The sequence below is a fragment of the Staurois parvus genome, unplaced genomic scaffold, assembly GCF_062004578.1.
Source record: "Staurois parvus isolate SC_StPar_1 unplaced genomic scaffold, SC_StPar_1.0 ptg002731l, whole genome shotgun sequence".
Taxonomy (NCBI): domain Eukaryota; kingdom Metazoa; phylum Chordata; class Amphibia; order Anura; family Ranidae; genus Staurois; species Staurois parvus.
Window position 1 is genome coordinate 51,875 of NW_028320527.1, and position 14,976 is coordinate 66,850.

Below are 14,976 nucleotides of genomic sequence, written 5' to 3' on the forward strand. Positions count from 1 at the left end.
ACACTATAGATGCTTTAGGTACCTCTGGTGGTGGTCCAAGATTCCTCAGTAGCTACCTACTAATGATGAGAGATTCTTTAAGTACTTCTGTTGGTGGTCCTAGATTCTTCAGTAGCAGTCCCTCGGTGATTAGAGATCCTTTATGTACCTTTTTTTTAGTTAGCCCTAGATTCTTCATTAGTAGCCTCCCGATGGCCAAAGATCCTTCATATATCTCTGTTGTGGAATGTAAATTTCTCATTCGTAGCCTCACAGAGATATATGAAGGTTCTTTGGCCATTGGGAGGCTACTAATGAAGAATCTAAGGCCAACACAAACCGGTACATAAGAATTTAGGTCCACCACCAGAGATGGTCAGTGAGAGGCTTTCGAAGATTAGATTCCTAATGTACCGGTTTGTGTTGGCCCTAGATTCTTCATTAGTAGCCTCCCAATGGCCAAAGAACCTTCATATATCTCTGGGAGGCTACTAATGAGAAATTTACATTCCACAACAGAGATATATGAAGGTTCTTTGGCCATTGGGAGGCTACTAATGAAGAATCTAAGGTCAACACAAACCGGTACATAAGAATTTAGGTCCACCACCAGAGATGGTCAGTGAGAGGCTTTCGAAGATTAGATTCCTAATGTACCGGTTTGTGTTGGCCCTAGATTCTTCATTAGTAGCCTCCCGATGGCCAAAGATCCTTCATATATCTCTGGGAGGCTACTAATGAGAAATTTACATTCCACAACAGAGATATATGAAGGATCTTTGGCCATTGGGAGGCTACTAATGAAGAATCTAGCGCTAACTAAAAAGGTACATAAAGGATCTATAATCATCGAGGGACTGCTACTGAAGAATCTAGGGCCAACACAAACCAGTACATAAGGAATCTAATCTTCGAAAGCCTCTCACTATCTCTAGTGTTTGGGAGGCTACTAATTAAGAATTTAGGTCCACCACCAAAGATCCTTTATGTACCTCTGGTGGTGGACCTAGATTCTTCAGTAGCAGCCTCTCGATGCCAATAGATCCTTTATGTAACTGTGCTGGATCTATAGTCATCAAGAGGCTGCTACTGAGGAATCTATAGCTACCAACAGAGGTACATAAAGGATCTATTGTCATCGGGAGGCTGCTAATGAAGAATCAAGGGCCACCAGCAGAGGTACCTAAAGGATCTTTAGTGTTTGGGAGGCTACTAATTAAGGAATCTAATCATTGAGAGCCTCTCACTGACCATCTCTGGTGGTGGACCTAGATTCTTCAATAGCAGCCTCTCGATGACTACTAACAGAGGTACATAAAGGATCTATAGTCATCGAGAGGCTGCTACTGAGGAATCTAGGGCTACCAATAGACTCTCGATGACTATAGATCCTTTAAAAGGTACTTCTGTTGGTGGCCCAAGATTCCTTAATGGATCTATAGTCATTGAGAGGCTGTGACTAAGGTACTTCTGTTGGTGGTCCTAGATTCCTCAAAGGATCTATAATCATTGAGAGGCTGCAACTGAGGAATCTAGGGCTCCCAACAGAGGTATATAAAAGGATCTATAGTCTTTGAGAGGTTGCGACTAAGGTACTTCTGTTGGTGGCCCTAGATTCCTCAGTTGCAGCCTCTCAATGACTATAGATCCATTAAGGTACTTCTGTTGGTGGCCCTAAATTCCTCAGTTGCAGCCTTTTGAAGACTATAGATCCTTTATGTACCTCTGTTAGTCATCGAGAGGCTGCTATTGAAGAATCTAGGTCCACCACTAGAGGTATCTAAAGGATCTTTCAAGTTTGGTGGACCTAAATTCTTAATTAGTAGCCTCCCAGAGACATAGGTCCACCAACAGAGATATATAAAGGATCTTTTGCCATTGGGAGGCTACTAATGAAGAATCTAGGGATTAAAAAAAAAAAAAGGGGAGGTACATAAAAGGATCTATAGTCATTGAGAGTCTGTTGGTAGCAGACTCTCGATAACTATAGATCCTTTAAGGTACTTCTGTTGGTGGCCCTAGATTCCTCAAAAGATCTACTGTCATCCATAGGCTGCTACTGAAAAATATAGGGCCACCAACCATCTCTGTTGGGTACCTTGTGCCCCTAGCTTCTCTCCACAAGGTCAATAAACCCCAAGAAGACTAAAGGGGTAGGGGTGTCACCTCTAGGAAGCATCTCTGGATGTTACCTCCTGAGTTATTTGTCATGGCCCTCTGGATGTTATCGGAATGACTTGAAGAGGCCCTCTGAAAACATTCAGAGGCCCCCTGTGATCATTACCAGAGGGCCCCTTCAAATCAAACTGGAAATGATCACAGGGGCCCTCTGAATGTTTTCAGTTTGATTTGAAGGGGCCTTCTGGGGTTGACCTGAAGGGGGCCTTCTGGGGTTGACCTGAAGGGGGCCTTCTGGGGTTGACCTGAAGGGGGCCTTCTGGGGTTGACCTGAAGGGGGCCTTCTGGGGTTGACCTGAAGGGGGCCTTCTGGGGTTGACCTGAAGGGGGCCTTCTGGGGTTGACCTGAAGGGGGCCTTCTGGGGTTGACCTGAAGGGGCCTTCTGGATTGATTTGAAGGGAACCTCTAGATGGCAGATTTTCTAGACCGCAATCTAGCAAAGCATTTGGACGAAGCCACCCTTCCACCAATGATTCGGCATCACCAGACATGTTAATAAATAGTATTTTATTGTTTTTATTCTTTTCTTGTTTTAAAGGCATGCCCATCCAAAGCAAAGAATACGGAAAAATAAAACAGATAAAATAAAAGGACATTCCAGCCCATTCCCCACAAAATAAAGCTCAATGACCCACGTCCCGAGTACAAATCTACCAAATGCCCTTGTATGGGGTTTCTCTTTTTTTTTTGGCGAAGGAAGCAAAGACTTCCCGAAAGCCATGCATAGCAAAGCAAGGATTTACTGAGGGCGAAGCGGGGGGAATCGTTGGTCAGCCAGGAGCCCCGAAACGAAGCCGAGGTTGAACAGCCTGAACCCCCATCTGTTTACTGATTGTACGTGCAAGGTTCTAGTAGGGCAAGGGGAGGACAATAAAAGGTCCTGGCTTCCACCCCATAGCTTCCTCTACCATCTTCCAGCCGAGAGGGTGACCGTGCCAAATGGAAACCTCTCTCCACCCTGTTGTGTTCCTCTGCTCTTCTAGGACAAACCGCATCCGTTATTTCTTTGGCTTCTTGAAGATGTTGAGAGTCAGCTTCTTCTTGCTGGAACTTGGGTCGTTCTCTTCTCCGGTTGACCCGCTGTCATCCTCCGTTAGATTCTTTTTACCCGCCAGCTGAGGGATGCGCGTGCTCTTGTGGTTGTGTTTGGATTCTGTGCCGGGGGAGGGCGTTTCGGCCTCGGTGGAGCTGGGGCTGTGGGACCTCGACGAGTCAGAGTGGGACTGGACGGTTCCAACCATACTGATCTCCCCTAAGCTGGCTGATTTCTCCATCAGCTTCTTCTCCAGCTGAGGGCTCTCGGACAGTCTCTGTTGGAGGGTGCCCAAGTTAGATAGCTCCAGGTGGCGGTTGCCGCCATTGGGCGTTTGGCTGCTGGTTGGCAGCTCCTCCAGGGCCTTCTGGGTCACTTTCCCGCTGGGGATTTTGCTGTGCCGCAGCTCGCTCATGTATGGCAGAGAAGAATCGGAGTCTGAGTGACTCAAGTCCCTTGAATGAAACAAAAGAGAAGGTTAGAAGGAGAACATGAACCACCAAAACTGGTAACTGCAATAGATATGGGGGATGGTGGGTGTAGGAGGGTAAAAACAAAATGTCCAGGGGTGGACACAGGAGGGAGACATAACCGGGACAAATCCATAATTTGTATACTCTGAGTCTACCCTGCTCTAACTACCACCATGGATACAGCCCACGAGCTACAGGCACCGCCCACGAGGATCATTATAGACATCAAACCCATAATTTGTATATTCTTAGGCTTGGGTTTACCTCTGCCACCATGGATACTGCCCAAGAGCTACAGGCACCGCCCACGAGGATCATTATAGACATCAAACCCATAATTTGTATATTCTTAGGCTTGGGTTTACCTCTGCCACCATGGATACTGCCCAAGAGCTACAGGCACCGCCCACGAGGATCATTATGAACAAAACCAGAACAAATCCATCATAATTTGTATTTTCTGAGGCTCGGGGTCTACCCTGCTCTAACTGCCACCATGGATACAGCCCAAGAGCTACAGGTACCACCCACGAGGATCATTATTAGACCAGGGGTCTCCAAACTATGGCCCTACAGGTGTTGAACTGCAAGTCTCATGAGGACAGACTGACAACCACAGGCAAGACTCCCACAGGCAGAGGCATGGTGGGACTTGTAGTACTTCAACAGCTGGAGGGCCACAGTTTGGAGACCCCTGTTAGAGACAATAGAACCAGGAAAAATTAATCATAAATTTGTATATTCTGAAGCTTGGGGTCTACCCTGATCTAACTGACACCATGGATACTGCCCAAGAGCTACAGGCACCGCCCATGAGGATCATTATAGACAATAGGATATACAAATGATGGATTTGTCCTGGTTCTGAGGCTCAGGGTCTAACTCTGCCACCATGGATACTGCCCAATAACTACAGGCACCGCCCATGAGGGTCATTATAGACAATAGATCCTGAGCCTCAGAATATACAAATGATGGATTTGTCCTGGTTCTGAGGCTCAGGGTCTAACTCTGCCACCATGGATATTGCCCAATAACTACAGGCACCGCCCATGAGGGTCATTATAGATAATAGAATATACAAATGATGGATTAGTCCAGGTTCTGAGGCTCAGGGTCCAACTCTGCCACTATGGATATTGCCCAATAACTACAGGCACCACCCATGAGGGTCATTATAGATAATAGAACCAGGACAAATCCATCATTTGTATATTCTGAGGCTCAGGGTCTACCTCTGCCACCTTGGATATTGTCCAATAGCTACAGGCACCGCCCACGAGGATCGTTATGGTCAATCATACCCTGGCTGAGGCATGAAGAGAGAAGGAAGGTAATTCTCAGCCTCCAAGGTGGGCAGAGACACATGGCAGTGTACAGGCAATAGAATAAAACACGCTTCGTGTTCGAGGAATATTCCTCCCTGTTGATGGTGACCTTTGTAGTCGTCTCTGATTGCAAAAAGTCGATGTTGAAATGCTGCTGGCAGTGAGGGGGGGGGAGGGGGAAGGGCGTCTTACTTCCTTCACTCAAAACAATGGAGGGGCCTCAGCACCTGTGATGAAGACTTCTCTAGTCAAGGTACTACAACTCCCAGCGTGCCTTGTGGGGACCTGTAGCTGTGCTAGAGACGACCCAAGTGCCGGCCTACCAGCAGAGGGACCGGCAGTGAGAGGGTTAATGATTCGGCATCTTGTCCCCGGAGCAGGAAACAGACACTTCCTGTGTGCCAACCGCACTGCAACGTGCACCCCGCCCAACCGCGCACCGACACCCCAACCACCTGCTACAGACTATGTCAGCGCCATAAACATCTGGGGGGGAGGGGGGTATTAGAGTGCAAGCTCCTCTGGTGCAGAATTGAGGATGGAGAATGGCATCTTCCAGGTTGAATGTAATACACGGCACCAAAAACTGACAGGACGAGTCGCATGAAGTCCATTCTCTCTCCTGGGATATGAATCTGGTCAGGTAAGTCGCAGAGGGGGATGGTAATCAGTTTCAGCTGCTTTGGTGGTCATGAAATCACCAACAGGGGCACTAGATGGGCAACAATGAGACGACCCCCAAAACAGGAATGGTGTTACAGGTGGAGGCCACTGACATTTCTCCCTCCTCATCTTCCCTGACTGTCTCTCACTGGTTCTGCATTTGGCTCGGGTCAGTGTCACTACTGGTACCATGAGGCCATACCTGGACCCTACAGAGGTCACACAGGCAGTCCAACTCCTCCAGGATGGCACATCAATACCTGCCATTGCCAGAAGGTTTGCTGTGTCTCCCAGCACAGTCTCAAGAGCACGGAGGAGGATCCAGGAGACGAGAGCACGGAGGAGATTCCGGGAGACGAGAGCACGGAGGAGATTCCGGGAGACGAGAGCACGGAGGAGATTCCGGGAGACAAGAGCACGGAGGAGATTCCGGGAGACGAGAGCACGGAGGAGATTCCAGGAGACAAGAGCACGGAGGAGATTCCAGGAGACAAGAGCACGGAGGAGATTCCAGGAGACAGGCAGTTCCTCTAGGAGGGCTGGACAGGGCCGTAGAAGGTCCTTAACCCACCAGCAGGACCGGTATCTGCTCCTTTGTGGAAGGAGGAACAGGATGAGCCCTGCCAGAGCCCTACAGAATGACCTCCAGCAGGCCACTGGTTTGAATGTCTCTGACCAAAGAATCAGAAACAGACTTCATGAGGGTGGCCTGAGGGCCCGACGTCCCCTAGTGGGCCCTGTGCTCACTGCCCGGCACCATAGAGCTGGATTGGCATTGGCCATTGAACCCCAGAATTGGCAGGTCCACCACTGGCGCCCTGTGCTTTCCACAGATGAGAGCAGGTTCCCCCTGAGCACATGTGACAGACGTGAAAGGGTCTGGAGAAGCCGTGGAGAACGTTCTGCTGCCTGGAACATGGTTCAGCATGACCGCCTTGGTGGTGGGTCAGTGATGGTCTGGGGGGGCATCTCCAGGGAGGGACACACAGATCTCTACAGGCTAGACAATGGCCCCCTGACTGCCATTAGGTATCGGGATGAAATCCTTGGACCCATTGTAAGACCCTATGCTGGTGAAGTGGGTCCAGGGTTCCTCCTGGTGCGGTGGGTCTCGGGTTCCTCCTGGTGCGGTGGGTGCCGGGGTCCTCCTGGTGCGGCGGGTCCTGGGTTCCTCCTGGTGCGGCGGGTCCTGGGTTCCTCCTGGTGCAGACAATGCCCGGCCTCATGTGGGGGGAGTATGCAGGCAGTTCCTGGAGGATGAAGGAATTGATACCACTGAATGGCCCCCACGCTCACCTGACCTAAATCCAATAGAACCCCTCTGGGATGTCATGTTTCGGTCCATCCGACGCCCCCAGGTTGCACCTCAGACTGTCCAGGAGCTCAGTGATGTCCTGGTCCAGATCTGGGAGGAAATCCCCCAGGACACCATCCGTGGTGTCATTAGGACCCTCCCCCGATGTTGCCAGGCATGCATACAAGCACGTGGGGGCCACACAGACTACTGAGGGCCATTCTGAGTTGCTGCAATGACATTTCACCAACATGGACTCACCTGCTGCATCATTCCTTCACTTTGATGGGAATGATCGACCTACAGAGGACTGAATTCACAGACACCCCGAAAATCAAATGATGGGGGGGTCCTTACGTTCCTCACCCATCCCCCGTCCATGTCAGTATAGAGATCCAGCAGGAGACTCCTCCCCATTGGGATCTGATGGGTTCTCAGAGTCTTCCTCTCATTGGTGGAGCCGTGTGTAGAAGTAATGAGAGTGGCTTTAGCATCTGGGGAATCCGGGAATGACTCCGCCCATCACCCAGAAGGGGGTCATTGTCAGACCCTGCACCCTCTCACACCCCCCTCCCCCCACGTCATCCCGGGAAGGGTTTCCGGAGGATGGGATCTCGGAGGTCGGCTCTGGCGTCTCATGTTTAGTATGAAATGGATACGGCGGTGACCTTGGCGGGGGACTCTCTGCACTCCGATACCTGTGGGCTCCGTGTTCTGCACGCACCCAGACCCGCCTGGACACCCTCCATGCAGCCTTGACACCCTCCATGTCACCTCTATTAACCCTTCCACCCCCCCCGAGCACTCAGACTGTACAATACTAGATAGAAAAATGCACAAAATGACACTCAGAGCACTTGGGATTATTAGTAGATTAGAGGAAACCCACAAAAACTATGTGCTGACCCTCCTGGGGGGGAGGAACCCAGCAAAGAGCCAATCAGCAGACTGCAACACCCATGTGTAGGCCCCCCCGACCCCCAACATTTCCATGTGAATTCCAAGATGTGAAATCAGTTCCACAAGGGAGGTCCTTGAGGTGCCACAAAGACACGGGACAGATGACCTCCTTCCTCCTGCCGGTGACCCCTCTAGTGATAGATCTATATAGAGGAATCGGGACCTCCTTCCTCCTGCCGGTGACCCCTCTAGTGATAGGATCTATATAGAGGAATCAGGACCTCCTTCCTCCTGCCGGTGACCCCTCTAGTGATAGGATCTATATAGAGGAATCGGGACCTCCTTCCTCCTGCCGGTGACCCCTCTAGTGATGGGATCTATATAGAGGAATCGGGACCTCCTTCCTCCTGCCGGTGACCCCTCTAGTGATAGGATCTATATAGAGGAATCGGGACCTCCTTCCTCCTGCCGGTGACCCCTCTAGTGATAGATCTATATAGAGGAATCGGGACCTCCTTCCTCCTGCCGGTGACCCCTATAGTGATATAAAGATCTATATAGAGGAATCGGGACCTCCTTCCTCCTGCCGCTGACCCCTCTAGTGATAGGATCTATATAGAGGAATCGGGACCTCCTTCCTCCTGCCGGTGACCCCTATAGTGATATAAAGATCTATATAGAGGAATCGGGACCTCCTTCCTCCTGCCGCTGACCCCTCTAGTGATAGGATCTATATAGAGGAATCGGGACCTCCTTCCTCCTGCCGGTGACCCCTCTAGTGATAGATCTATATAGAGGAATCAGGACCTCCTTCCTCCTGCCGGTGACCCCTCTAGTGATAGGATCTATATAGAGGAATCAGGACCTCCTTCCTCCTGCCGGTGACCCCTCTAGTGATAGATCTATATAGAGGAATCAGGACCTCCTTCCTCCTGCCGGTGACCCCTCTAGTGATAGGATCTATATAGAGGAATCGGGACCTCCTTCCTCCCGCCGGTGACCCCTCTAGTTATAGATCTATATAGAGGAATCAGGACCTCCTTCCTCCTGCCGGTGACCCCTCTAGTGATATATAGATCTATAGAGAGGAATCGGGACCTCCTTCCTCCCGCCGGTGACCCCTCTAGTGATAGATCTATATAGAGGAATCAGGACCTCCTTCCTCCTGCCGGTGACCCCTCTACTGATAGGATCTATATAGAGGAATCAGGACCTCCTTCCTCCTGGCGGTGACCCCCCAGTGACGTAAAGATCTATATAGAGGATTCAGGACCCCCAGAATAATTCTATAGCCTTTCCACTTCCCCGTCACGCTGGTATACATCTACAGAAGGTTAGAAGGAAATTTGTGGGGCGTCACATCATGCATTCCCCCCCAACAGGAGGGACCACAAGCATTCCTGGAAGCGGGGGCCCCTGGATGAGGCTCAGGTTAGTATTGAACACTTGGAGGCACACTCATGCAGAAATACCCAACGCTGGGGGAGCGAGCAGGCATCCCGGAGGTGACGTCTGGAGGGGGCAGGTCAGGAAGAGAGTCCATCTGCAGATAGTAAGTGGTGGAGTGGTGATAGTAGACGGGATGGGATCCGGGTGGAGGGGGAGGGGGAGCGGAGAAGGGGGGACCTGGAGCCGGGGAAGGGTTGGAAGAACTGGAGGGGTGGTGATCAGAGCTGAAGGACTGTCCGTGAGAGAGGCTGCGCATTCGGTGAAGGGAGACTTTGCTGGGCCGGTAATGGATGGCCGGTGGGGTGGCTTCGCTCTGGCTCACTACGTAACCTTCTACCAACCTCTGCGATCCCATGGTGGAATGCCCGGAGTCCACGTGCCGCTGCCGCAGGCTGGCCAGGTTGGGTGCTGTGGAGAAACAACGACACAATGAGATGGTGGAAGTGGCCCATCGATGAGTCCTTCAACTTGCTGGGTGTTCCTGGTGATTCTCCTGGACATGGAAGTGGAGGAGGTTCTACCCCTCGAAGGTTCAGGAGAACCGAGCAGGAACCGGCAGCAAGGAGACATCCTCATCTTGTGGTCTACCCTCATCTCCCAGCATGCAGTGTGCCCAGACTGTGTGAACATGCCGAGGTAAACAAGCCATGCAAGACTCTGGAGGACAATTCTACGGAGCTGGAAGAAGTCTTCATCCATTCCTGGAAGAGGAGAAGAAGCAGGACCGCCTACAGAGGACAGACGTGATTGGTGTGTGGAGGGTGGACCACTAGAGGTCTTATTAGTAGGTGGTACAGAACCTGAGCAGATGAGGAGGAGAGGTCACCTACCGGACGTCACCTACCGGACGTCACAACCATCAGAGATACAAGCAGCTGAAGTTACGTACAAGTCTCCACTTTTCCCAACAACTGAGCTGGACGTCTCCTCATTGGTGACGGAAGAGGAAGGCTCCCCCTATTGGTTACAGAAGAGGAAGGCTCCCCCTATTGGTTACAGAAGAGGAAGGCTCCCCCTATTGGTTACAGAAGAGGAAGGCTCCCCCTATTGGTTACAGAAGAGGAAGGCGCCCCCTATTGGTTACGGAAGAGGAAGGCTCCCCCTGCTGGTGACGGAAGAGGAAGGCTCCTCCTATTGGTTACGGAAGAGGAAGGCGCCCCCTATTGGTTACAGAAGAGGAAGGCTCCCCCTGCTGGTGACGGAAGAGGAAGGCTCCTCCTATTGGTTACGGAAGAGGAAGGCTCCCCCTGCTGGTTACGGAAGAGGAAGGCTCCTCTCATTGGTTACAGAAGAGGAAGGCTCCCTCTATTGGTTAGCTGCTCAACTTCAGCGGTCCCGTCCTCTGATGGCAGCTCTGTGGATCTCTTCTCATTCTATGTGCAGCTTCTTCGGTTCTGTGATGGGCTTTCCCCTGATGACGTCATGTGATGACTTCATACATTGACCTCATCCCTAGGACCCTCAGAAATGTAGGTTTACTCCGAAGACCCCACAGCCCGCCAGGACCCCCCCCTTCCTTAGAACTACCTGATCACACCCTGGACACCCCCCCCCTCCCCCATCCAGACCCATCTGGTCACACCCTGGACACCCCCCCCCCTCCCCCATCCAGACCCATCTGATTAGCCCCTGGACACCCTTCCCCCATCTAGACCCATCTGGTCACACCCTGGACACCCCCCCCCCCCTCCCCACCCATCTGGTCACACCCCCTCCCCCATCCAGACCCATCTGGTCACACCCCCTCCCCCATCCAATTAGCCCCTGGCCACCCCCCCCTCCCCCATCCAGACCCATCCGATTAGCCCCTGGCCACCCCCCCCTCCCCCATCCAGACCCATCCGATTAGCCCCTGGCCACCCCCCCCTCCCCCCAACTGTCCCCTCCCAGGCTCCCCCCACGCAGACCCATTTGATCACCCCTGAACCCCCCCCCCGGACAGCCCAGCAGGGGGCGCTGTCAGTGAAGGCAGAAAGGGTCAGAGAGCGGAGAAGTGACAGTTGGAGATCTACCAGCCATGTGACAGGAAGTGAGAAACATTCCGCCAAACCCGTAAACTTCCAGAGGGCGGAGTCTTCGGAGCAGGTGGAGGGGCGCTCGCTGTATCTGCGTCCCATCAGCCACGCGGCATCTGTCTCAACCAATGAGGGGGGAGAATGAGGCGGGGGGGCGGGGACAAGATGGTCTCCCTATCACTAATTCAGTTCTGGGCGGAGCTCGACACCCCCTCCCCCATTCCACGCCGACATTCCAGGCTCCTCCCACCTGACCGTACAGAGAAGTGAGACTACTAGAGGCGGGATGGGGGATTGGACGCCAGGAGATGGTACAACATGGCGGCAGGTGGGTGAGAACCAATCAAATCTGTGGATTGAAGAGGACCGGTCCCACCCCCGCACTTACCCTCTGGAGCTCCTCTCCGGTGACCCCGGATCCCAACACACACCCAGCACAACGGGGGGGCGGGCGCCCAGCGCAACGGAGGGGGAGGGAGCGCAACGGAGGAGGGGCGCCCAGCGCAACAAAAGGGGGGCCCAGCGCAGAATTAAAGGGCCGGCACACCCAAATGACAACAAAACTGACAACTGCAAACCTCCCCAATATAACCCCCCCCCAAGGGAAGAAAGACGGTCCCCCGTTATACCCCACCCCCCCCAAGGGAAGGAAGACAGTCCCCCGTTATACCCCCCCCCCCAAGGGAAGGAAGACGGTCCACTGTTATACCCCCCCCCCAAGGGAAGGAAGACGGTCCCCTGTTAAACCCCCCCCCCCCCAGGGAAGGAAGACAGTCCCCCGTTAAACCCTCCCCCCCACAAGGGAAGGAAAACTGTCCCCCGTTATACCCCCCCAAGGGAAGGAAAACTGTCCCCTGTTATACCCCCCCCCCCCCCCTCTACACCCCACGTCACATGACCTTCTGATGGAGACTACAACAGGCCGTACTGACACTTCACAGACACAGCTCACTGCTGCCACCATCAGGACACCCACGCCGGGTGCATGTAGGCAGGAAGTGACTGCAAAGAGGCTGCAGGAGATGTAACAAAAGAGCAAAAAAAAATGTTTTCCATAAATGTGGCCCCCAACTGACTTCCGGGTCCCCCCGCTGACTTCCGCCCCCCCCCCCCGGCCTGGGAAGTGCCACGTCTAAACCTTTTCCGCGTAGCGGCCCTTTACACACCGTAGCAGCACACCACTCTCCACACGCAGGCAGGGGCCCCCAGCAGGGGCCGATGGCACTTACACTGCATGCTGATGGGGGACACAATCTCCTCATCAAGGTCGTCCAGGTCATCGGTCATGATAAAGTGGGTGGGGGCAGGCCGGGCCCCGCCCATCAGACTGGGGTCGATGTTCAGCGACGTCATCAGGACGTGGATTCCGGGGTTGTTGACGATCTGGAAGCCGCAGAGAGTCTCGATCTGCTGCCAGCGATGGAGGCGTTCCCGGAGCGCCGCGGTCACCTCGCTCAGCGCTTGCCTAGGAGGAGGGGGAGGGGAGAAGGTGAGACGCCGCGGAACGCAAACATGGAGGAAACGTATTAATCGATCGATATTCATGGCGGCAGGAGAGGTGCGATCCTGCCAATCGCTCATTTACATTTCCAGCCAGCAGATGGCGCTCCTTCTATATGTTAACCAACCAAATCCTAACCGCTCTGCTGAAAAGTCACATGTAACCGCCTGCCTCCCGCGCCAATTCTGACATCCTCCGCCCCACACGCACAAAACCACTTCCAACCGCCACAGTTGTATTTTCTTTAAGGCCCTGGAGGATAAAATGGCGGGTGTCGCGATGGTTTTATGTCACGCGTTATTTAAAACGACATTTTTTGGGGGAAAATATACACTTTAACGAATTCTAACGCACATTAACACCCGATTTTTAGGTGACGTATAAAAGATGGCGACACGCCGAGTGAACAGACGCCAGACGCGTCACGCTTTAACACTGCGCCCGTGGACCGGCGACAGACTTCATCTCCACAGCCCACGCTTTGCAGTCCTTTACAGGCTCCTCAAGCCTCTCACCCCCACGTCCTTCCGTCCCGTCAAACTCTCACCCCCACGTCCTTCCGTCCCGTCAAACTCTCACCCCCACGTCCTTCCGTCCCTTCCTCAAGCCTCTCCCCCCCCACGTCCTTCCGTCCCTTCCTCAAGCCTCTCCCCCCCACGTCCTTCCGTCCCTTCCTCAAGCCTCTCACCCCACTGTCCTTCCGTCCCATCAAACCTCTCATCCCCACGTCCTTCTGTCCCTTCCTCAAGCCTCTCACCCCCACGTCCTTCCGTCCCGTCAAACCTCTCACCCCCACGTCCTTCCGTCCCTTCCTCAAGCCTCTCACCCCCACGTCCTTCCGTCCCTTCCTCAAGCCTCTCACCCCCACCTCCTTCCGTCCCTTCCTCAAGCCTCTCACCCCCACGTCCTTCCGTCCCTTCCTCAAGCCTCTCCCCCCCCACGTCCTTCCGTCCCTTCCTCAAGCCTCTCCCCCCCACGTCCTTCCGTCCCTTCCTCAAGCCTCTCCCCCCCACGTCCTTCCGTCCCTTCCTCAAGCCTCTCACCCCCACGTCCTTCCGTCCCTTCCTCAAGCCTCTCACCGCCACGTCCTTCCGTCCCGTCAAACCTCTCATCCCCATGTCCTTCCGTCCCTTCCTCAAGCCTCTCCCCCCCACGTCCTTCCGTCCCTTCCTCAAGCCTCTCACCCCCACGTCCTTCCGTCCCTTCCTCAAGCCTCTCACCCCACTGTCCTTCCGTCCCATCAAACCTCTCATCCCCACGTCCTTCTGTCCCTTCCTCAAGCCTCTCACCACCACGTCCTTCCGTCCCGTCAAACCTCTCATCCCCACGTCCTTCCGTCCCTTCCTCAAGACTCTCACCCCCACGTCCTTCTGTCCCTTCCTCAAGTCTCTCACCCCCACGTCCTTCCGTCCCAGCAAACCTCTCATCCCCACGTCCTTCCGTCCCTTCCTCAAGCCTCTCACCCCACTGTCCTTCCGTCCCATCAAACCTCTCATCCCCACGTCCTTCTGTCCCTTCCTCAAGCCTCTCACCGCCACGTCCTTCCATCCCGTCAAACCTCTCATCCCCATGTCCTTCCGTCCCTTCCTCAAGCCTCTCACCCCACCGTCCTTCCGTCCCGTCAAACCTCTCATCCCCACGTCCTTCTGTCCCTTCCTCAAGCCTCTCACCGCCACGTCCTTCCATCCCATCAAACCTCTCATCCCCACGTCCTTCCGTCCCTTCCTCAAGCCTCTCACCCCCACGTCCTTCCGTCCCTTCCTCAAGCCTCTCACCCCCACGTCCTTCCGTCCCTTCCTCAAGCCTCTCACCCCCACGTCCTTCCGTCCCTTCCTCAAGCCTCTCACCTCCACGTCCTTCCGTCCCAGCGTCCCGTCAAACCACCTCTCGTCCCCGCGTCGTTCCATCCCGTCAAACCACCTCTCGTCCCCCCGTCCTTCCGTCTCAGCAAACCTCTCGTCCCCCCGTCCTTCCGTCTCAGCAAACCTCTCGTCCCCCCGTCCTTCCATCCCGTCAAACCTCTCGTCCTTCCGTCCCTTCCTCAAACCTCACACCCCCACGTCCTTCCGTCCCATCAAACCTCTCACCCCCACGTCCTTCCGTCCCATCAAACCTCTCACCCCCACGTCCTTCCGTCTCATCAAACCTCTCACCCCCACGTC

The 14,976-nt window shown here is 53.8% G+C and overlaps 1 protein-coding gene across 2 annotated transcripts in view; it reads right to left on the bottom strand.

The window, feature by feature from the left end:
• Window positions 1-2,650: 2,650 nt before the first annotated feature.
• Window positions 2,651-14,976, bottom strand: part of STIM1 (stromal interaction molecule 1) — a 34,744-nt gene continuing 22,418 nt past the window's right edge. Inside the window, exons 6-8 of one of the 2 annotated variants that reach the window (XM_089666488.1) lie at window positions 12,543-12,778; window positions 9,640-9,706; window positions 2,651-3,646 (exon numbers count right to left, since the gene is read on the bottom strand). In XM_089666488.1, coding sequence (XP_089522614.1) covers window positions 3,157-3,646; window positions 9,640-9,706; window positions 12,543-12,778 — 793 coding nt within the window. In that variant the 3' untranslated portion in view covers window positions 2,651-3,156. Of the gene's footprint in view, window positions 3,647-9,321; window positions 9,707-12,542; window positions 12,779-14,976 lie in introns of both variants that reach the window. The other variant, XM_089666486.1, reaches the window with a different exon arrangement.